Source organism: Mesoplodon densirostris, chromosome 2, assembly GCF_025265405.1.
Source record: "Mesoplodon densirostris isolate mMesDen1 chromosome 2, mMesDen1 primary haplotype, whole genome shotgun sequence".
NCBI classification, from domain to species: Eukaryota; Metazoa; Chordata; class Mammalia; order Artiodactyla; family Ziphiidae; genus Mesoplodon; species Mesoplodon densirostris.
In genome coordinates this window covers 151,762,096-151,787,497 of record NC_082662.1, presented here as the reverse complement: position 1 = coordinate 151,787,497, position 25,402 = coordinate 151,762,096, and the positions used below count along the sequence as shown (strand labels likewise).

Here is a 25,402-nt window from a genome sequence, read left to right as displayed (position 1 = left end):
TTGCAAGAAGGCTCATGGCAAATGCCTTTAAAGAAAAAGCCCAATTAATTTGATTTTAAATGATCTGATTCCCCTCCCCCACACCCCGAACTTGGAACATACTCAAGTTTTCAAGGTCACATCTATGACATAAAATGGGCCCACTAGACCAATGGATGTGGTCCAGTTGACTTGGCTGCCAGGCCTACCCATTTATTGATGTGATAGTGTGGTGATCACCTTTCCCTTGGACGAATCTCTGAGCCATGCTGTTCAACCTCAATGTGGGAACCAGTATCATATGGGTAATGAACTGAGGGACAAGGTGTCTGGATTGAAGTTCACCTTAATGGTTGCCATAAAGCCTATTTTCTAGCCATCTAGGAAATTTGGGTTTAGTTTCCCTATTCTCTTCCCTTGTCAAAAACATCCTAATTTTGATCAATCACATTAGATCACTTTGGTTAGATGATCGTGACCATGAAAAGAAACTGGAACAAACATATCAATACCCCATTAGGAAAACCAAAGGGCAGTAAACCCCCCATGGAACCCTCATAGCTCATCTCTCGAAGGCACAGTGTCCAGGGAGGTTGGCGGTGGCAGGGCCTCTGTGTTCTTCTCATTGCGGTAGATGTGACCTTGCTTCCTGGACTTCCAGGCATGTGTCCTGTCCCAGTCAGTGGCCACTGTCTCATTGTCCCAGATGGTTGAGGTCTCCGTGTCACTCAGATACCCTGGCTGGCCTGTGTAGTGTGTTGGGTAGATGAGCAAGGGTTCTGCAGAGAAGGCTTTCAAGTCCCTGGATTCGTAATGCTCCATGTACTCAGCACTGAAAACAAGAGGTGTACAGGTGGGTGAGGGGACAGGACACTTACAGAACAGGGGAAAAGAGCCCCACTTGTTATCTCTTAAATTCTCATAGATTCATTTGATTATTTTTCAAGTTGTGTTCTGTGTGGAAAATTTTAGTCTATGCACACAATACAGTTTTCTTTAAAAGCTTTCAGATGGTCTAAACAAATGCACAAAGAAAAAGGTCAGGATGTTTCTGTTGTATTTGGATAGACTAGTTTAAAAGTGAATTTCAGGTCTTATTCTAAAAATTAAGGATTAAGCTCTGTTGGACCATAATAATAAATAAACGTGATCACTTTGTAGAAAATGCTCTGTTCCTGGATTAATAAAATAGACGGCTGGGAGCTGGATGGCAATGAAGGGTTGAGTGATGTGGTGTAGGCTCGGAGGCACACCAGCGTGGCTTTGCATTCTAGCGACAAGTGAATGTAAAGTGGAGGGACGACTTGCCCTCCCTCCCAGGGCTCCTGTGCAGATTACATGAGGTGACATCTGCTTGGCTGCTAGGTCTCAATTTCCTTTCTGTTGAGGGGATGATGATTGACCTCCATGTTTATGTCGGGAAGCAGAGATAAAAATCAGTCTCCGACATGTTGTCCATCTTTACTGAAGACAGGAGACAAAATGAGCAAGATGCAGGACAAGAACACTCAACTGCTAACATGAAGACCATCTAGGGAGGAATCACCCAGCAACTGAGAGAAGAAGCCAAGGTTAGAACCTGGTCTTCTGCTCCAGTAATGAATTCAAGGAAGCACTGATCAAGCAGCTATTATGTATAGAGTTTGGACTAGGCTCTAAGGACACAGAGATAAAAGATGGTTCCTGCCTCAGGGGCTCATAGGTTACTGGGGAGACTGACACATAAACCCATAATTTACCATGCCCTTGATAAGCACTAGGTCAGAGTGAACTCCCAGGCTACAGGAACCCTAGCATCACACTGCCTTCTTCTATGGACACCTTGCTCAGAGGCCACCCCCACTCTCCCTGAGCCTCTAACACATCTCTGTGATTACAGTTATCACAATATATCACAATGACTGTTCTCAAGTCTGGGTTCCCAACTAGCCTGTGAGCTACTGCCTGGCCAACAGTACACACAATGAACTAAGAAATGAACAGAAAAATCTGAGGTGTTTAGGAAGATGACCTTCACCTTGAGGTGTATATGGGTTTATGGAAGTAAGAAAATCAGAGATGAGAGGACTGAGCAGATTACATCCAGTTAAACTACCCACTGGGTATTAAAGAGGACTCCTATGCAAGACTCACCATTTCTGCCTCATCTTCCCCATCTGTAAAAGGGGATAATCACTCAAATCAGCCTCTCTGGGTCATGATTATGGAAAGATCACTTAGGAAAGTAGTACCCCTTCAATATATTAAGTATTACCCAGAAACCAAGTAGCATAATTCATGAATGGACTGTGCTCAAGGGATAGGCAGGCAGTTCAGGGTAACTCACACAGGATGCTTGTTGTACATGATTGGCAGAAACTCATCCACTGGTAACATCTTCCCAAAAGGATTGGCTCCAACAAGCTTCTGTGCTCCTTCCAGAGAGATGACATAGCCCAGAGTCCAGTAAGAATAGTCAGCTTCGACCAGATTTACCACATTGGGCACAGCTTTCTCTGGCTCTTTTAGTTGCATCCTCTTCCTGCCAATATAACTAAAAGGAAATGGGTGGAGGAGAAAATTCTAATTTTAGTATTAGACATCCATAAGAATGGAGCACAGCTTTGCAGACTTTTGAAAGCTTGGACCAAGTGTGTCTAATTTAAATGTATCACACAACAAGGCACATCACATCAACCGTGGCTGTCATCTCCCATCAATGGGGCCATTTCTGTGGCTCCACTTATCAACATCCCAACTATTCTTGCCTAGCAGACTGTTGAAGCGTGAAAGTTGAGATGTAGAGATTAAAAGATCTTTCAGAGGTTCGAGACAAGATGGCAGAATAGAAGGACTTGAGCTCACCTCCTCTCACAAAAACACCAAAATCACAACTAACTGCTGAACAACCACCAACAAAAAAGACTGGAACCTACCAAAAAAGATATTCTACATCCAAAGATAAAGAAGAAGCCACAGTGAGATGGTAGGAGGGGCGCATCTGTGATACAATCAAATCCCATACCCACTGGGTGGGTGACCCACAAACTGGAAAATAATTATATTGCAGTGGTTCTCCCACAGGAGTGAGAGTTCTGAGCCCCACATCAGGTTCCCTGTTCTGGGCGCTCTGACATTAGGAGGAAGAGCCCCCACGGCATTTGGCTTTGAAGGCCAGCAGGGCTTGATTACAGAAACTCCACAGGACTGGGAGAAACAGAACCTCCACTCTTGGAGGATGCACACAAGGTCTCATGCACAGTGGGACCTAGGGCAAAAGCAATGACTTCAGAGGAGCCTGGGGCAGAGCTACCTGATGGTCTTGGAGGGTCTCCTGAGTAGGCAGGGAAGAGGCTGTGGCTCACTGTGGTGACGTGGTGGACACTGGTGGTGGAGGTACTGGGGAGTATTCATTGGTATGAGCTCTCCTGGAGGCTGCCATTTTGACACCAAGAATTGGCTCCACACAAGAGCCTGTAGGCCTAAAGTCTTCCTGAACCCACAGTTGCCTCCAAACACACCCCATGACACAACCCTGCCCACCAGAGAGACAAGACCCAGCACCACCCACCAGTGGGCAGGTACCAGTCCCTGCCAACAGGAAGCCTGAACAAGCCTCTAGACCAGCCTTGCCCACCAGGGGGCAGACACCAGAAGCAAGAGGAACTATAATCCTGAAGCCTGTGGAAGAGAGACTGCACAAAAAGTTAGACATAATGAAATGGCAGAGGAGTATGTTCCAGAGGAAGGAACAAGATAAAACCCCAGAGTAATGATAGTAAAGAGGATACAAGATCTCAGAAAAGGAATGGAGGCACAGACTGAGAAGATACAAGAAATATTTAACAAAGGACTAGAAGATATAAAGAACAAAGTTGAACAATACAATAACTGAAATGAAAAATAGACTAGAAGCAATCAGTAGTAGAATGAATGAGGCAGAAGAAAGGATAAGTGAGCTGGAAGACAGACTATTGGAAATCACTGCTGAGGAACAGAATAAAGAAAAAAGAATGAAAAGAAATGAGGACAGTTTAAGAGGCCTCTGGGACAACATTAAACATAAATATTCACATTATAGTGGTCCCAAAAGGAGAAAAGAGAGAGAAAGGGCCTGAGAAAATATTTGAAAAGGTAATAGCTGAAAGCTTCCTTAACATGGGAAAGGAAGCAGTCACCCAAGTCCAGGAAGTGCAGAGAGTACATAGAGGATAAACCCAAGGAGGAACATGCCGAGACACATAATAATCAAATTGAGAAAAATTAAAAACAAAGATAAAATATTAAAAGCAATGAGGGAAAAGCAACAAATAACATACAGGGAATCCCCATAAGGTTATCACCTGATTTTTCAGGAGAAACTCTGCAGGCCATTAGTGGCATGATATACTTAAAGTAATGAAAGGGAAAAACGTACAACCAAGCATACTCTACCCAGCAAGGCTCTCATTCAGATTTGATGGACAAATTAAAAGCTTTACAGACAAGCAAAAGCTAAGAGAATTCACCAGCACCAAACCAGCTTTACGACAAATACTAAAGGAACTTCTCTAGGTGGAAAAGAAAAGGCCACAACTAGAAACAAGAAAAGTATGAATGGGAAAGCTCACCAGTAAAGGCAAACATACAATAAAGGTAGGAAATCATCCACACACAAATATGGTATTAAAACCAGCAATCATGAGGAGAGTACAAATACAGGATATATGAAATGTACTTGAAATTAAGAGACCAGCAACTTAAAATAATCTTGTATTTATATAGACTACTATATCATTGTAACCACAAACAAAAAAAAATCTACAATAGATATACACACAAATAAGAAAAAGGAATCCAAACAAAACACTAAAGATAGTCATCAAATCACAAGAGAACAAAAGAGGAAAGGAAGAACAAAGACCTACAAAAAACAAATCCAAAACAATTAACAAAATGGCAACAAGAACATACATATAGATAATTACCTTAAATGTACACGGATTAAATGCTCCAACCAAAAGACACAGATGGGCTGAATGGATACAAAAACAAGACCCATATATATGCTGTCTACAGGAGACCCACTTCAGACCTAGGGACACATACAGACTGAAAGTGAGGGGATGGAAAAAGATATTCCATGCAAATGGAAATCAAAAGAGAGCTGGAGTAGCAATTCTCATATCAGAAAAAATAGACTTTAAAATAAAGACTATTACAAGAGACAAAGAAGGACACTACATAATGATCAAGGGATCAATCCAAGAAGAAGATATAACAATTGTAAATATATATGCACCCAACATAGGAACACCTCAATACATAAGGCAAATGCTAACAGCCATAAAAGGCAAAATCAATAGTAACACAATAATAGTGGGGCACTTTAACACTCCACTTACATCGATGGACAGATCACCCACACAGAAAATCAGTAAGGAACACAGGCCTTAAACACAATAGACCAGATAGACTTAATTGATATTTATAGAGCATTCTATCCTAAAGCAGAATACACGTTCTTTTCACGTGCACATGGAACATTCTCCAGGATAGATCACATGCTGTGCCACAAAGCAAGCCTCAGTAAATTTTAAAAAACTGAAATCATATCAAGTATCTCTTCTGACCACAATGCTATGAGATTAGAAATCAACTTCAAGAAGAAAAAAAAAAAACTAAAACAAAACAAAACACAAAATGCATGGAGGCTAAACAATGGGCTACTAAGCAACAAATAGATCACTGAGGAAATCAAAGAGGAAATCAAAAAATACCTAGAGACAAATGAAAATGAAAACACACTGATCGAAAACCTATGGGATGAAGAAAAAGCAGTCCTAAGAGGGAAGTTTATAGCAATACCATCCTACCTCAGGAAACAAGAGAAATCTCAAACAACCTAACATTACATCTAAAGCAACTAGAGAAAGAAGAACAAACAAAGCCCAAAGTTAGTAGAAGGAAAGAAATCATAAACCTCAGAGCAGAAATAAATGAAAGAGAGACAAAGAAAACAATAGAAAAGGTAAATGAAACTAAAAGCTGGTTCCTTGAAAAGATAAAATTGATAAAACGTCAGCCAGACTCAACAAGAAATTAAAAGGGAGAGGACTCAAATCAATAAAATCAGGAATGAAAAAGGAAAAGTTACAACCAACTCCACAGAAATTCAAAGGATCACAAGAGACTACTACTATCAAATATATGCCAGTAAAATGGACAGCCTAGAAGAAATGGACAAATTCTTAGAAAGGTACAATGTTCTAAGACTAAACCAGGAAGAAATAGAAAATATGAACAGACCAATCACAAGAACTGAAATTGAAACTGTGATTTAAAAACTCACAAACAAAAATCCCAGACCAGACGGCTTCACAGGTGAATTCTATCAAATATTTAGAGAAGAGTTAACACCTTCTGAAACTGTTCCAAAAATTGCAAAGGAAGGAACACTCCCAAACTCATTCTATGAGGCCACCATCACCCTGATACCAAAACCAGACAAGGATACTACAAAAAAAGAAAATTACAAGCCAATTATCACTGATGAACATAGACACAAAAATCCTCAACAAAATATTAGCAAACAAAATCCAACAAGACATTAACAGGATCATATACCATGATCAAGTGGGATTTATCCCAGGGATTCAAGGATTTTTCAGTATCCACAAATCAGTGTGATACACCACATTCACAAACTGAAGAATAAAAACCATTATGATCATCTCAATAGATGCAGAAAAAGCTTTTGATAAAATTCCACATTCATTTATGATAAAAACTCTCCAGAAAGTGGGCATAGAGGGAACCTACCTCAACATAATAAAGGCCATATATGACAAACTCACAGCTAACATCATACTTAATGGTGAAAAGCTGAAAACATTTCCTCTAAGATCAGGAACAAGACAAGGATTTTCACTCTTGCCACTTTTTTTTTTTTTTTTTCTTTTTGCAGTACACGGGCCTCTCACTGTTGTGGCCTCTCCCATTGTGGAGCACAGGCTCCAGACGCACAGGCTCAGCAGCCATGGCTCACGGGCCCAGCCGCTCTGCGGCATGTGGGATCTTCCAGGACCGGGGCACGAACCTGTGTCCCCTGCATTGGCAGGCAGACTCCCAACCACCGCGCCACCAGGGAAGCCCACTTGCCACTTTTATTCAACATAGTTTTGGAAGTCCCCCACAGCAATCAGAGAAGTAAAAGAAATAAAAGGAATCCGAATTGGAAAAGCAGAAGTAAAAAAAAAAAAACTGTCACTGTTTGCAGACGACATGACTCTATACATAGAAAACCCTAAAGATGTTACCAGAAAACTACTAGAGCTCATCAATGAATTCTGTAAAGTGACAGGATACAAAATTAATAACAGAAATCTGTTGCATTTCTATACACTAACAACAGAAGGTCAGAAAGAGAAATTAAGGTTACAATCCCATTTACCATCGCATCAAAAAGAATAAAATACCTAGAAATAAACCTACCGAGGAATGCAAAAGACCTGTAACTCCAAAAACTATAAGACACTGATGAAAGAAATCGAAGATGACAAGATATACCATGCTCTTGGATTGGAAGAATCAATACTGTCAAAATGACTGTACTACCCAAGGCAATTTACAGATTTAATGCAATCCCTATCAAATTACCAATGGCATGTTTTACAGATTTAGAATAAAAAATCTTAAAATTTGTATGGAAACACAAAAGACCCTAAATAGCCAAAGCAATCTTGAGAAAGAAAAACGGAGCCGGAGGGATCAGGCTCCCTGACTTCCAGCTATACTATAAAGCTACAGTAATCAAAACAGTATGCTACTGGCACAAAGACAGACATATAGATCAATGGAACAGGATAGAAAGCCCAGAAATAAACCCACACACCTATGGTCAATTAATCTACAACAAAGGAGGCAATATACAATGGAGAAAAGATGTCCCTTCCATAAGTGGTGCTGGGAAAACTGGACAGCCACATGTTAAAGATTGAAACTAGAACATTCTCTAATACCATACACAAAAATAAACTCAAAATGTTTTAAAGACCTAAATGTAAGACCGGATACTATAAAACAGAGGAAAACAGGCAGAACACTTTTGGACATAAATCACGGCAATGTCTCTTTGGTTCCACCTCCTAAAGTAATGAAAATAAAGACAAAAATAGACACATGGGACCTAGTTAAACTTAGAAACTTTTGCACAGTGAAGGAAACCATAAACAAAATAAAAAGACAATGTACAGAATGGGAGAAAATATTTGCAAACGATGTGATCTACAAGGGATTAATCTCCAAAATATACAAACAGCTCATGCAGCTCAATATCAAAAAAAAAAAAAACCACCCAATCAAAAAATGGGCAGAAGATCTAAATAGACATTTCTCCAAAAAATACATACAAGTGGCCAAAAGCACATGAAAAGCTGTTCAACGCCACTAATTATTAGAGAAATGCAAATCAAAACTACAATAAAGTATCAACTGACACTGGTCAGAATGCCCATCATCAAAAAGTCTACAAACAATAAATGCTAAAGAGGGTGGGGAGAAAAGGGAATCCTTCTACACTGTTGGTGGGAATGTAAATTGGTACAACCACTATGGAGAACAGCATGGAGATTACTTAAAAATCTAAAAATACAACTACCTATGATCTAGCAACCCCATTCCTGGGCATATGATCCGGAGAAAACCGTAATTCAAAAATGTACATGCAGCCAATGTTCAGAGCAGCACTATTTACAATAGCTAAGACATGGAAGCAACTTAAATGTCCATTGACAAAGGAATGGATAAAGAAGATGTGGTACACATATACAATGTAATATTACTCAGTCATAAAAAAAGAATGAAATAATGCCATTTGCAGCCACATGGATGGACCTAGAGATTGTCATAGTAAGTGAATTAAGTCAGAGAAAGACAAATATCATGTGATATCACTTATATGTGGAATCCAAAAAAATGATACAAGCAAACTTATTTACAAAATAGAAACAGACTCACAGACTTAGAAAATAAACTATGGTTACCAAAAGGGTAAGGTGGAGGGGAGGGATAAATTAGGAGGTTGGGATTAACACACACACACTACTATATATAAAATAGATAATCAACAAGGACCTACTGTATAGTGCAGGGAAATAAATATACTCAATATTTTGTAATAACATGTATGGGAAAAGAATCTGAAAATTATAACTTAATCACTTTGCTATACACATGAAACTAACACAACATTGTAAGTCCATTATACTCCCATATAAAATAAAAATAAAAAACATTTCATGACAAAAAAGGTCTTTCAGATCATTTCCCAAAGATGGTATAGGATTTCTAGCTGTGTTTACAGTGGTTGGAAGGGGACAAGAAAGGCCAGATGTGAGAATCCTGAGTTTGCTTTCAAGTCCCCAGAGTTTCAGCCTGGGGACTTGATATTTTCTGCACAGTTCTCCAAATTCTGGTGGTAAACACAAGACAGAAAATGCTTCGGGAAAGATACAGTCCACAGTAAAAGACCTAGGAAGCCAAGAGTAGCCCCAAGGGGGTTTCCTCCAGGGGAGAATGAATGACAACACCTGCCTGGCTTTCTCCCTCTCACCCAGCTCTGCCTATGCTTCCTCCTGGGTCCTGTCTTCCATGAACAACTTCTGCAACACAGGATGTACCCTCAGCCATTCCTACCTTCCCCAGTCTACTCATGCATCTGTGATCCATTACTTTTGTCTGGAGCCTAGTTTGTTTCCACTTGCCTGGACCAAGTTGAGGAGGTCCGGCTTCCTACCTGCTAGGTAAAGCTGACTTGCTCTATTTTGCCCTAAAACTATCTCTTTCAACATTCAAGGGATCCCACTTATCGAAACATCCTAGGATTTGTAGAATAAGTCTATGTTCACCTTCAGTTCTTCTGAGGACAAATATACCTGTCTCTCAGCCAATGTCTCTTCAGAGCAAAGAGCCTGAATTTCTCTCATATACCAAGTGGAAGAGAAAATCCTACTGAGTGCTTGAGATGTGGCCAGAGTGGCTGAGGAACTGAGTTTGTACTCAATTTATTAATTTTACTAAATTCAAATTGTAATTAAAAAATTGAAGATGTGTAAAATAATATTTTCTGTTAGACAAAATGTATTATTTCAGTAGGACTACAGTTTACTTCAACAGTTTAAAATTTAGCATGTGGATTGAGATGTGTTATATGCATAAAACACATACTGGATTTTGAAGACAGTATGAAAAAATAATATAGACTATCTCATTAATAGTTTTTAAATGTTGATTATATGTTAAAATAATATTTGATATGTTGGATTCAAAAAATGTATTATTAATTTCACCTATTTTTATCTTTTTAATATGATTACTAGAAAACTTTAAATGATGTTTTTCACATTATATTTCTACTGCCATGCTGCCCTAGATGATTTCAATGGCTTGTTCTATTCTTCCCACTTACTATTTTCTTTTTCTGGAGAAACTTAATACTGCAGTCACAGACAGTCTATCTGGTTTCATGTTTTGAGTTCAAATAACATTTGCTTTATTCATTTCAGAAAACGTGATGTGAAAAATTTGAAACCACTAATTCTTTATGATTACATAATAGATTTCAATGAAGTATTTTGACTTGATCAGTCTGGGAAATTTAGGAAACATCTTTTTTTCCTGTATCTTTACCAGGACAATAACTTTTCTTTCTTGGATCTGTTGGTACTTTGTCCTGAGAAATGCATCAGCCAAATTGGAAGTGAACTGGGATGTATGTCACCTCTAAGCCTTAGACTCCCCAAGTCCAGTCCTCTGTGATTCCAAGGCTTAAGTGAAAATCACCTTTGCACATGTCATGTAAGCATAAAATAGCTTTCGGGCTCCATGCCTGTGGGGCCTTAACCACAGGCTGCAGAGCCATAGATTCAGAAAGGCTGAGGTGCGGGGACTTCTGGAGGATTTTAGGAACAATGATCTGAAGAGACAGTGCAGAATCTAATCACATGACAGGGTGCCAGTCTCTTTATTACATAGTCCTGGGTCTATTTCCCACAGGTTACTGGGTTTCTTTTGAGCTCAGAATGGTACATTTTCTAAGAGAACAAATATTCCACCGGGGCCCATAGCTAAGTTTCCCTCCGAGGATGGGAGGAGCAGGGACAGCTTGTCTGCTGCAGCTGCTCCAAAGGAACAGCCTCTGATTTGATGAAACTGCCTTTGACACACAGCTGGGAAGTGAACATAATGCTTGGGAACTTTCTGCCTCATTGGAGGGAAGTAAAAAGTGTCATCTTAGCATAAAAAGAAAAAGAGAGAGCTCAATTCCCAGAGGTAGCAGGCAACAAGCATTAACTAAATTGTCAGTTCAGAGCCAGTACTCCCTTGATGAGCCTTGTTTTTCTAAGACAGCCTCTGAGCCTCCACTAAGCCCAGCTTCAGTGTTCTCCCTGTTTGCACAGCTTCCCTCCCCAACAGGAGCTCTCCCACTGACCTTCCAAACCTCCCACACCATCAGAGGCTACAGAGGAAACCTGTTCTCCTGGGAGCTGAGGCTCAAGTGTGACACAGGAACCTTGCCCTTGAGTGGGTCCTCCATCTACATACTCCATGTACCACACTGGTTCATGAGTGGGTTTCTGCTGTGTTCCCAGGTGAACACTCAGTCTGAAGGCCCCTGATCTACCTGCAGGTAGACTCCAGGTCTCAAAGAATCTCCCAAAGTTTTTTTCTCACCCTGAAGAGCATAGAGATGCAAAATCCAATGGTTATCCCCTACTCACTTCTTGTTTCTGGGAACATTTATGGAGAGAAAACCAGGTAAATGGAAGCTTGAACTGCATCTCCTACGAGCTGGGGCTCTCTGCCCCCTGGAAAGAACTGAAAGCCTCTCAGTACTCTTTGAATAGCTTGTCATCTTGTCACTCACATCAGTTCCCAATCCAGCTGGACTCGATCAATATCATCCATCAGCTTCATGAGCTTCTTCTTAAACTGATGTTCAAAACGCACATCATCCTCAATAACAAGAGTCTTCTCCAGCTCTCGGTTAATTACCTGTAAAGGTCAGTGGGAAGATACCTTATGAAAAGCTGATACTTATTTATCTAATAAAAAACAGGTATCAGAAAGTCAAAAGTATAGTAGCACAACATGTAATAGCTCATAACTGGAATCTAAGCAAAAGTCCATCAACAGTAAAATGGATAAATAAACTGTGGTGTATTTACAGCAATGAGTGTAAGTGATCTACAGTTAAATGCAAAGTTATAGGTGAATCTCACAAATGTAATGTTGAGAGATTGAATGGAACCATATGGTGTGTACACATAATAAAAGGAAAAATGTAGACAAAACTATTCTGTGCTGTTAGAAGTCAGGAGAGTGGTCACCCTTGGGGAACTGATGGCTAGGAAAAAATACAGAGAAGGGCTGTGCTTCTGGGGTGCTGGTAACCAGTTTCTTGATGTAGGTGCTGGTTAACCTGGCTGTATTATTTAATTTGTGAAATGTCATTGGCCAGTATCTTATGATCTACATATTTTTTCCTATAAAATTTAAAGTTTGTCTATAAAACAAAGTTTCTTGAATAAAAAAGATAGGCATAGACTGGATCATTAAAAGGGAGAAGGCCCCTTCAAGAGGACTTTCTTCGGGCACTCTCTTTTCTTGTGGGAACTGACCCTTAACCAAGAACCCCATACTTTTTTTTTTTTTTTTTTTTTTTTGCGGTACGCGGGCCTCTCACTGTTGTGGCCGCTCCCGTTGCGGAGCACAGGCTCCGGATGCACAGGCTCAGTGGCTGTGGCTCACAGGCCCAGCCACTCCACAGCACGTGGGATCTTCCCGGACCGGGGCACCAACCTGTGTCCCCTGCATTGGCAGGTGGACTCTCAACCACTGCGCCACCAGGGAAGCCCGCACCCCACACTGTAATACCACCCCTATCAATGTCTGATCTGTAAGACAGGGGTTCAAGTCCTGGCTCTGCCTCTTCCTGCCTGAACAAGATAACTATTTCCTCTTGGGTAAAATAGGCCCATCTCTCCTAACCCATCTCACATGACTTCCGGGTGATTTCTTCTACTGAGTCACTTAATAAATGATGACATGCTAGATAAACACAAGGCATTCCTACTAAGGATGAGGATGCATCACTAGGAGTGTGGTCCCCAGAACGTGGGTGTCCTCCCCTATCATCATCCCAAGTGGCACCAAGGCTACCCTTCCTTGTTTGTCACTAGCCTTGTGTCAGAGGGAGACATAAGACAATGACAGTTTCCAAGCACACTGCCAGAACAGTTATGGGTTCACTTTATATCTGGCCCGAGTTCACCTACAAGGTCCCACTCTCCTTCCTCCTCATTAAAGAACTGCACATTGAAATGAAGCATTATTTACCTCTTTCCAGACAGAGTAGTGGCTAAGGAAGCAGCCAATTTCACCCCTAGTTAGAGGCCTGGAGGAGTAGGGATCTCGATATCCAGGCAGCATTTCAATATTCAGGGCCTTCAGCTGGCTTGTGTTGAGTGCCCTGCAAGACAGAACATGCCCAAAAATTAACAGGTTGAGAGGTCCCCACCACAGAAGCCAGAAGGAAGAGTTCTGCATATTCCCCAGAGCCTTTTTGCACACTGAGAAGGACTCCTCATGTTTCCCATTATTCCTTAGGAACTCCTCAGGGTTAATGTGTTGTGGTAGCATTATGAGCTTTGTGAAGACAAGAAAGCGTCTTATGCTTTATTTACCCCTCGCAATGCCCAACACAGTTCTTAAGTATCATACTATTGACAACTTTGAAAAAAGTATTTTCCTAGTGAAGGAGAGTGGCTAACAGAAAGCTTAAATACTATTAAACAATGGAAGGGATGAGGACAGGAAGGAATCAGAAGAGAAATTGTGTGCATGTGTACATCTTTCCTTTGGACATAAAAAAAAGGTTAAAGATAAAAATGCAGAGAGAATCTTGTAAGCAAGAGAGAAGTGACTCACTACATACAAAGTATTCTCAGTAAGATTAATAGCTGATTTTCATCAGAAACCGTGGAGGCCAGAAGGCAGAAGATTGATATATTCAAAGTGCTGACTGAAAGAGACCGTCAACCAAGAATTCTATATCTAGTCAAGCTAGCCTTCAAAAATGGAAAAATTAAGATATTCACAGATAAACAAAAACAGTGTCACTAGTAGATCTGCTCTACAAGAAATACTAAAGGGAATCCCTTAGGCTGACATGAAAGGAAACTAGAGAATAACTCAAATCCACATAAAGAAAAGCACTGGTAAATATAACGGCATAGGTATCAATAAATACAAATAATGTAAGTGTTCTTTTGTTTATAACTTTTCCCCTTATCTGATTTAAATTATAGCTGCATAAAGCAATAAGAGCAAATAATGTATAAAGAACATTATGTATAAAGAAATAATTTGTGTAACAATAGAACAAAGGAGGGGGGAAAGAATGAAGCTATATAGTAGCTAAGTTTTATATAGTATTGAAGTTAAGTTGGTATTTTTTTATTGAGGTATAGTTGACGTATAACATTAGTTTCAGGTGTACAACATAAGGATTCAATATTTTGTATATTTTGTGAAATGATCCCATGATAAGTATAGTTAGCATTCATCACCACATAGCTACAAATTTTTCTTGTGATGAAAACTTAAGATTTAATTCCCTTAGCAACTTTCAAGTATGCCATACAGTATTATTAACTGTAGTCACCACATTGTATATTATATCCCATGACTTATTTTATTAAAAAGCTTATACGTTTTACCCCTTCACCTATTTCATCTACCTCCCAATCCCACCTGTGGCAACGAATCTGTTCTCTATGAGTTTTGTTTTGTGTGCTTTTAGATTCCACATATAAGTGATATCATATTTGTATTTCTCTGACTTATTTCACTTAGCATAATGCCCTCGAGGTCCATCCATAATGTCACAAATGGCATGACTTCCTTCTTTTTCATGGCCAAATAATATTCCATTCTATATATACACATATATTTTCTTTATCCATTCATCCACTGTCAAACACTACGTTACTTCCATGTCTTGGCTATTATAAATATTGCTGAAATGAACGTGGGGGTGCATATATCTTTGAGTTAGTTTTTTAATTTCCTTTGGATAAATACCCAGAAGTGGAATTTCTGGATCACATGGTAGTTTATTTTTTTTGAAGAACATCTGTTTTCCACAGTGGCTGCACCAATTTATTCCCAACAGTGAACAAGGGTTCCCTTTTCTCCACATCCTTCCCAATACTTGTTATTTCTTGTCTATTTAATAACAGACAGTCCAATAAGTGGGAGGGGAGATCTCGTGGTTTTGATTTGCATTTCCCTGATGGTGAGTGATGTTGCTCAACTTTTCAGGTATTAATACCTGTTGGTTTTCTGTATGTGTTCTTTGGAAAAATCTCTATTCAGATCCTCTTCCCATTTTTAAATCAGATTTTTTCTTTGCTGTTGAGTTGTACAAGTTCTTTATATATTTTGAAAGTTAAACCCTTGCCAGGTATATGATTTGCAAATATTTTCTCCCATTTGGTAGGCTGCCTCTATTTTGATGGTTTCCTCTGCTGTGCAGAAGCTTTTTAGTTTGATACAGTCCCACCTGTTTAATTTTTTGTTGTTGTCACCTTTGCTTTTGGTGTCAAATCCAAAAAATCATCACCTAAGCTGGTGTCAAGGAGTTTATTCCCCCCTGTTTTCTTCTAGGAAGTTGGTATTAATATGAACTAGATTGCTATAAATTAAGATGTTAATTGTAATCCTCAGGGCAATCACTGAGAAAATAACTAAAAATATATATAGGAAAAGAAACAAAGGAATTAAAATGTTAAAGCAGAAAATATCTTTTAAACATAAAAGAATGGACATTCTTATGCCTCATAAGAATGGAGGCATAGAGGAACAAATAAGACAGAAGATGTATCGAAAACAAATAGAAAACAGCAGGTGTAAATCCTACCTTATCAGTAATCACATTAAATTTGAATGGATTAAACCCTGTAATCAACGACAGAGCTTAGCAGAGTGAGTTTTTAGTAAGATGATCCAACTATGTGCTATCTACAAGAGACAAACTTTAGATTCAAAGGCAAATAGGTCTAAAGTAAAAGGATAGAGAAAGATATACCATGTAAACAGCAACCACAAGAGAGCTGGAGGAGCTATACTGCTGTAATATCTGACAAAAAAATTTAGACAAAATTACCAAAGGAGAATATTTTATAACGGTAAGAGTCAATCCATCAGGAAGACATAATTATAAATACATATGCATCTTACAATAGACCAAAAACATGAAACAAACTGACATAACTAAAAGGAGAAACAGAAAATTCAAAAATAGTGGGAGACTTTAATACCCCATTTTCAGTAATGTATAGAACTAGCCAGGAAACAGAACCAATTAGACTTAACATTTATAGAACACTCTACCCAGAAGCAGCAAAATACACGTTCTTCAACTGTACGTGTAACATTCTCTAAGACCACATGTTAGACCATAAAGACTATACAGACCATAAAGCCTCAGTACACTTAAAACGATGACTGAAATCATACAAAGTATGTTCCACAATCATGATGAAATTAAAAATTGATAGGAACTTGGAAAATTCAAATATGTGAAATTAAACAACACACTCCTTAACAGCCAATGAGTTAAAGAAACCACAAAGGAAATGAGAAAATATTTTGAGACAAATCAAAATGAAAACATAGTATACCAAGGCCTACAGGATGCACCTAATGCAGTACTTAGAGGGCTAGTTACAGCTACAAACGCCTATGATTTTAAAAAAAAAAATCTCAAATAATCTGCTTTTCCATTTTAAGAAACTAGAAAAAGAGCAAAGTAAACCCAAAGCAAGCAAAAGGAAGGAAACAAAGACTAAAGTGGAAATAAATGAAATAGAGAATAGAAAAATAGAGAAAAAACAAGACCAAAAGTTGATTCTTTGGAGAGAACAAAATTGATAATCCTTTAGCCAAATAAAAGAGAGTAAACTCAAATTATTAAAATGAAGAAAGAAAGAGGGGGCAATCCCTACTGACTTTATGGAAGTAAAGAGGATAAGAAAATACTATGAACAATTATACACCAAAAAATTAGATAACCTGGATAAAATGGACACATTGCTAGAAAGATACAAACTGACTCAAGAAATAGAAATTCTGAATATACCTATAACAAAGTAAAGAGGTTGAATTAGTAAAAAAAAAAAAAATGTCCCACAATACAGTCCAGGACCAGATAGCTTCACTAAAGAATTCTGCCAAACATTTAAAGAATTAACACCAATCTTTCATAAACTCTTACCAAAAATAGAATAGGGAGCACCTCCCAACTCATTCTATGAAGTATTATCCTGATACCAAAACCAGAAAAAGCCATCACAAGAAGACTACAGACCAATATCCCTTATTACTATAAATAGAAAAATCCTCAAGAAAATACAAGTAAACAGAATCCAGCATCACATAAAAGGCATTATACATCATGACAAGTGGGATTTATCCCATAATTGCAAGGTTCATTTAACATCTGAAAAAAAGTCATGTGATGTTTGTCTGTTCATTATTAACAGACAAACATCACATGATCATCTCAATAGACATAAAACTTGACAAAAATCCAACTGTATATGGATTAAATGTTTATATTCCCCCCAAGTTCACATGTTGATATTATTAGGAGGTGGGGCCTTAGGTCATGAGGGTGCAATGCTCATAAATGAGATTAGTGCCCTTATAAGAAGAGACACAGAGCTTGCTTTCTCTCCTCTCTTTGCTGTATGAGGGCACAAGAGGATAGCCACCTACAAACCAGGAAGAGATCTCTCACTGTAATCCAGCCATGCTGGCACCCTTCTCCAGGACTTCCCAGCCTCTGGAATTTCGAGAAATAAATGTTATCTGAGCCACCTGGTCTATGGTAACTTGTTACAGCTGCCCAAACTAAGACACCAACACCCTTCCATGATAAAAAACACACAACCCAATCAAGGCCATCTGTGAAAACTCTACAGCTAAGATTGTATTTAATGGTGAAAGACTGAATGCTTCTCCCTAATATCAGGAACAAGTCAAGGCTGTCCACTCTTACCACTTCTATCCAACATTGTACTTGAGGATCTAGCCAGGGTAATTTAATTGGGTAAATGAAATAAAATGATATTCAGGTTGGAAAAGAGGAAGTAACACTATCTACATTTGCAGATGACATAGCCTTGTATAGAGAAAATCCAAAGGAATACACACACTGTTGGGCTGCACCGCCTTCAAGCCTCGTAATTCCCTGGTCTCAACAAAGAAGGAAAAGCCCAGAGACAACGACAGCAACACCAATGGTTTATCGGACAGGGGATCTTACAAGTTGAAACAAAAGGTCCTGGAGCAACACTCCACCGTGTATGGCAGACAACAGGCAAGACACAGCAGCAACCTTTGCTACCTAGGAGACGAAAGAGGCTACCATTTATAGGGGGAATTGATGTCAGGTGGGCTCATCAGTTACCAGGGAAACCAGCGGCTGGGGCAGGGGGCAAGTTACTGATTAAGCCCTATAATTAAGAGAATTGGATAGTCATGTGAGTGAAGCAGGCACTGGTCAAGCAGAGAATATACACAGAGCAAGAGAACAGCCATCTGGAGTGGCCTTACCATACACTCCACCCCTAAGTACCCTGCACAACCCTTACAGTCTTGGTCTGCCCCTCTTCTGAGATATCCCTGGGCTCAAGTATGTAGAGGTGCACTGCAAACAAGCACCACAAATGCAACACAAACAATAGCAGCTAAGGAGTACCAAGAGTAAGCCAGGGGCTTGGCTTGCAGGACAGGAAGAAAGTGAGAGTCTGCAGTCGTCCCCAACATGGTCACATTAACGAGGTCAGCTTTCTCTGGCATCTTACTGCAGACCCAGTAATCAGACTCAGTTTGCAGTACGGCCACTGTTTTTGCCCAGTCCTCAAACAGATTCCCTCCACTCAGGCTAGGGATGGAATGTGATGTTTCAACAGGCACAATACAGGGGAGATTATGACCATTAAGCAAATTATAAGCAGTAACAGCATTCTGAGATCATACCCCTGCCTGTGGTTTTTTGCCTGGCCTGCTGTACCATACAGCCTGTCCACCTTCAGTCCCCACAGCCCAGCTGCTGCTGAATTACAGAGAGACGGTATAACAACAGATCACAATAATAATATAATGGTGCCTTTTTCCAGTAGGGTGTCCTGATTAATTACCTTAGTAGTCTCAGGTGGGGCCGGGTAGAAACTAGGTGAAATCTTTCCAATCCTATTGCCCACAGGGCAGCAAATCCAAACCACCGGGGACTTATCTGCCAGTCCCAGGGCCATTTTATAATGTGTTCCCCTGAGAGTAGATCCTGTGAAAGGGCAAAAGTGAGTTATTGTCCTGACCGATCGTTGGCAATGGTCCGTTGGTGGTCAACAGCTGAACTTGGATGGTGTTGACTAGTTGCCTCAGGGTTAACATGGCGTAGGCAGTGGGATGATAGCTCCTGGGATGTTCAGTTTTAGTTTGTAGGGCTTGAATTAGCCTCCTGGAAACTTGAGAGGGCAAGTTTCCCATCTCAGTTGTTGTTCAAATGGTCCACGAAAAGCCTGGCAGCAGTGGGGTTGTAGGGCAGGTGGAAATGCCAGTGTATGTCACTTTTATCAGACCATCTCTCAATTTCATGGCCGGTAAAGTGGGTTCCTTGGTCTCCATCGATGTCCATGGGGTTCCTGTATGTCGTGCACGGCTGTTCTAGATCCTGCAGAGTGATTTTTTGTGTTGCTCCAGGACTCCGGTAGGCCTTTTGTAATGTCTTCCACCTGCTGTAACATGTTGTAGACTAAACAAAGCGTTTGTATTCACTAGCCATCCCTGTGCAGTCAGATGAGCCATGAGCATGGGGCTGATGTTTCTAAACTGGTCAGAGACTCTGAGGTTAACAGGACATCATCAATATAATGGAAGAGAAAGACATCTCTCATGGTGGTCAGTTGCCTCCAGTCTGGGGAAAGGAGCTGCTCTCCATCTGTATCCTGTGGGACAAGGGACCTCTGACCTCGTCCCAATCTTCTTCCTCTCCTTCATCATTGTTAGTAGGATACCAAACCTTGGGGTCCCAATTTGACCATCCAGGCTCTCTTGACAGCCCCCATTCATCAAGGACAGCAGCCACAGGGCCCCATGTGCTAGTGGACAGCCACCTCAGGATTACCCCCACAACTTTTCATTACCTGTTCTTATTTCCCAACATTTTGGTGCTCACAGGAGTTTCCTCAGCCTCCTGGCTAGCTCGACAGTTGTTGAACTGCACCCCGTAGGTCTGCAAGCTTTATAATTATTCAGCCTCGAGACCGAAGAAAGAGCCCAGACACAGGCACAGAGACATCAGTGGTTTACTGGACAGGGGGATCTTACAAGTCTGAAGCCAACAGTCCTGGAACGCCACTCACTGTGTACGGCAGACAACAGGTAGGACACTGCAGAAACCTCTGCTACTCCAGGGAGGAGGAGTTTACCATTTATAGGGGGAATTAACATCACGCTTTCTCATCAGTTACCAAGGAAACCAGCAGCTGGGGCAGGGGCAAACATGCAGGCAGTTACTGATTAAACCCTATAATTAAGGGGATTGGATAGTCATGTGAGTGAAGCAGAGACTGGTAAAGCAGATATACAAAGAGCAAGAGAAGAGCCATCTTGAATGGCCTGACCATACATACACACACACACACACACACACACACACACACACACTATTAGAACTAATAAATGAGTTCAGCAAGGTTGTAGGATATAAGATCAGTATACAAAAATCAACTGTATTTCTATGCACTTAGCAATTTGCAATCTAAAAATGAAATTAAGGAAACAATTCCACTTACCATAGCATCAAAAAGAGTAAAATACTTAAGAATAAATTTAACAAAATTAATGCAAGACTTGCACACTAAAAACTACAAAACATCAAAGAATTAAAGCTCTAAATAAATGGAAAGATATCCCATGATCATGAATCAGAAGACTTCATATTGTTGAGATAGAACTTCTCCCCTCAATTGATCTACGGCTTCAATGCAATTCCTATTAAAATCCAAACTGTCCTTTTTTGTGTGGAAGATGACAAGCTAATGCTAAAATTCATATGGAAATCCAAGGGACCTAGAATAGCCTAAACAATCTTGAAAAACAATAACAAAGTTGAAGGACTCATACTTCTTTACATAAGAAGCTACTGTGAGGCATAGGGACTGGTGTACACATCAATGGAACAGAATTGAGAATCCAGCAATAAACCCTTATATTTAGAGTTAATTATTTTTTGACATGGTTGCCAAGACAATTCAGTAAAGGAAAGAATAGTCTTTTAACAAATGGTGCAGGGACAACTAGATAACCATGTACAGAAGAATGAATTGCACCCCTACCTTACACCATATAAAAAACTAACTCAAAATGTGTCAAAGATCTAGTGTGTAAGAGATACATATAAAGGATAAAACTATAAAACTCTTAGAAGAAAACACAGAATCAAGTCTTTGTGGCTTTGGATTTGGCAATGGATTCTTAGACACGACACCAAAAGCACAAGCAACAACAAAAATATAAACTGGACTTCATCAAGCTAAAAACTTTTGTGTTTCAATGGACACCATCATGAAAGTGAAAAGATGACAGAAAATGGGAGAAAATATTTGCAAATTATATATCTGACAAGAGGCTTGGATCCAGAGTATATACAGAACTCTTACAATTCAACTAGTTTTCCTTGGTCCGTGTGGCCTATGAAGGAGATTGGGGCTATTAGAGGTATTTGAAACAGTGGTTCCCAAACTCTAGTGCATCCAAGAATAGGGTTGCCAGATTTAGCAAGTAAAACACAGAATGTCCAGTCAAATTTATATTTCGGATAAACAGCAATTTTTTTAGTATAAATAAGACCCATGCAATGTTTGAGACAAATTTAACTAGGTATCCTGTATTTTATGTGGCAACCTTACCAAAGAATCACCTTGAGACTTCTTAAATGCAGATTCCCTGCAGATCATAATTCAGCAGCTCGGGAACTCAGGAAGCTGCCCTCTTAACCAGCCCCAAGGGAATCTGACATGGGTGTCCAGGCCACACTTTGAGAAACACTGATGAGTTTCTCTAAAGGAGTCATAAAAACTTCCACAACAGCTTCTAGTCATACTCCTTAGAGCCATTCATATTCCAAATTCACACATAACATGGAATTGCAGGTTTTGCAAATATCTATGCCTTGAAATAACAGTGTCAAATAAAAAAGCAAAGCAAAGCAAAACAGAACAACAACATCAATAACAAAAACCCTTGAAGGAATCTAACTGGGTACCCTATTTGACTTTCCTGCCACGTTCCTGGGAAAAGTGATCAGCCCAGGCAGACTGTGGCAAGCATCTCATGCAACAGGAGACACAGACTGTTATGCATTTTTTCCATTTAGTTTCTTCAGGTCACCCAAGGTTAGACGCTTTGCTCTAAATCAGGCTCTGAATGCAACTCTGATCGCATTCCTTCCAGTGCACTACAGGGCTGGAAACCACCACAACCACTGGAAGAACCCCCAGAGACAGTGGAAAATCACATCCAGTGCAAACCTTCAGCATAATGAAGACCAAAGAGCACTGGATGGTGAGTGGATTTCTGCTCTACTCAGTGAAATTCACATATATAAGCTACTATGAGTCATAAAGTTTTCCCAAAGTAGGCTGCACTGTGAAGACGTGTCTATCTTGCAATGAGTGCAGATTCCTCCCACCAAGACTAAACCTCTGTCAGAGAGGGTGCATCCCCACTCCAACCACATCTGCAAGGGCTCGAGGAAAAACCCCAACTCACTTTCCATCCACAGCCTCGACAATCTTGACCTCAATCTCCTGCTCGTACAGGGTACGTAACATCCGGTCCCGCCTGTCCTTTCTGCGCTTGAGGTTTATCATGAAAATCTAATGCAGGAAGAAAAAAGGAAAAGAAACACAGATTATTCAACTCTTTTTCTAGGCTATTTGAAAAGTAAAGTAAATGTAATGAACAAAGTTTTGGAATAAGGATTGGAAAAGACAGGGAAACTGTGGTGAAGATTTGTTTATATTTCATATCAGGTCAAAAAGTTATTCTTCAGGAGGCCAAAGGTAAATCAAACCTAAAACATATGAGATGAAGGGGTAAGAAGCAGTTTGGCAAATGGTTAGATTTATCAGCAGACCTGAGTTTACTAAGTGTTTGCCTTGGACCAGTTCCTATGCATCAGTTTCATCATCTGTAAAACTGAGATGATACTGGTCCTGTCACCTGGGTACAAAATATGAGCTATTCTTATAATTTATATCCACTGTAGAAAAATTTAAAGTCATTCAAAGAATAAGAAAAATCTACTCTTAACAAATTCCTTTTATTTCCAAAGGTTCCAGATTGAATTACCAAGGTCTTAATTTGAGTAGCTTCTTTACCAGAAGTTTTCAACTCCCTTAGAATTTTTCTGAAAGAAGTAGAGAGAGAAAGGGTCCTGCACTTGGTGGTAGCCCTTTGGGAAAAGGCATCATTTCCACATCACATGGATCTGAGGGAAACCTTATAGAGAGGACACATACTGGTTCATGAAGTCCCAAAAATGTGCATTCAGATTGTCCCACATGAGGACTGGGTCTTCCTGCAGCCCCTCACCCTAGCCCCTAAATTCTCAATGACTGCACTAAACACACACATATCCTGAGGCTACTATAGGGAGTTACACAGATAATGAGGCTGGCCTGATTATTCCCAGATTTAAGGAGCCATAGAAGTACCCAAAGGCTCATGAATGTTATTACAGATATCTATGTGCTTTAATAAGGTTCTTTTCTACGAGCAGTAATAAACTCACTTTGTACATTAAACTAGTCCTGCACAAGAGGGAGACTTCAGCTACCAGTAAGAAATACTGAATAGCATGGGAAAGGAGAACCCTCCAGGAATAAGCTGGATGACATTGGCTTCATCCTAACGACCCATCTAGATGACTTTGAGGAAGACGTTTAATGTTCCAGGGTCCAGTTCCCTTGTTTGTAAAAAGAGGGAGTTGAACAACCTCATCTCTCAAGAGCAGTACAGATTAAAATGTCTATGATATGTGGTTTATGATAAAGTTTGCTTTATGCTGTCTAGAATAAGGAAGAAACTATGTCTTATAAGCAGGCTGGAGTTCAGACTTTACTGGGGGTTAAGCTGTGGTTCACACAGTCATTCTGAATGTAATCATCGAGATGCTATATGTTTTACCGGATCAAAAGCTAAATTAACTAAAATTTCAACTCTTCCTTACAAAATATTCTCACTTCTATCCATTTATACAGCTCTGGGCAAAGAACTGATGGGGGAGCAAGATGTCCTCTTTGAAGAAGTCATCCATCTGAATCAGAGCAAAGTGGATTAGGTACATCATGATTTCATTACCTCCGTTGTTTATCTAACTGGGCTATTATTTTTTAAAAAACAATTTCTGTGGTGACTGTATTTGCCTTGTTACCTGGGATTTTAAAATTTAATGAGTCATGTTCATTTATATTTCATTTTCTTCCTATTTAGAATCATACTGCGATGGGCCATGTTCCATCTCCCAATTTTAAGGCTATGGAAAGGAATGGGCATTTCCTCATGTGTTCACATAGAGCTACCTGAGGTCACTCCAGGAGAGCAAAACAAAACAAAAAACAAAAAATTAACAGAAATACAACAAAAAGTCCCCTCAGATCCAAGACCTCTAGTCTGAGAAGACTTTAGTAAATAACAATCCCGTCCCGGTTCCTGCCAGGACAAATGCAATAAAAATTGCAGCCATGAAGGAAAAACACAGACGGCTTGCTCATACTTAGTGAATAGTAAGCAAACAAAAAGCCACGCAGCCGAATGCAGCCCAGACACCACCAACAAGGTCACAGAGTACTGGGAAGGTTGAAAAGGCCCCTGAAAATACCTTTTTCCACTATCCTATCTCTGTCCCAAATAGAGAGATGACTACCAGGGTTCAGGAGAGTAGAGTCCCCGTATCTGCATCCTTTACAGAGTTGGCCTTTTCCAGAAGCCTTCTAAGAATGACCCAGTCCTTCCAGATGGAAGACCAGAGCTAGAAGATCCTGCTTTTTCCCATTGTACCTGCTCGGATTTGATCCTCATTGGAATGTTTATAAAGGGAAAAATGAATATATGTAAAGACCCTTGGGTTCTTTTACCTGGAGACCTGAGAGCTGGTGAGAGCTGCAGGGAAGGAAAGCTGGAGTAATATGTGGAAGTGGGTCCAGTGCCCGGGGTGGTCCAACTTTTCTGCAGCCCTGATTGTTTATAAAACTATGTACACTTTAGTCTAATTCTTCTCTACCACACTTAAAATCATCTTGTCTCATCCTGCCCTCTGTGGAAATAGCAT

At 39.9% G+C, this 25,402-nt stretch overlaps 1 protein-coding gene across 1 annotated transcript in view; it reads right to left on the bottom strand.

Moving 5' to 3' along the window:
• Positions 1-220: 220 nt before the first annotated feature.
• The window catches only part of COLGALT2 (collagen beta(1-O)galactosyltransferase 2), a 126,563-nt gene continuing 101,381 nt past the window's right edge, over positions 221-25,402 (bottom strand). Inside the window, exons 8-12 of the mRNA XM_060088509.1 lie at positions 22,840-22,946; positions 13,336-13,468; positions 11,864-11,991; positions 2,306-2,512; positions 221-811 (exon numbers count right to left, since the gene is read on the bottom strand). Of these exons, the coding sequence (XP_059944492.1) occupies positions 535-811; positions 2,306-2,512; positions 11,864-11,991; positions 13,336-13,468; positions 22,840-22,946 (852 nt within the window). The 3' untranslated portion in view covers positions 221-534. The remainder of the gene's footprint in view (positions 812-2,305; positions 2,513-11,863; positions 11,992-13,335; positions 13,469-22,839; positions 22,947-25,402) is intronic.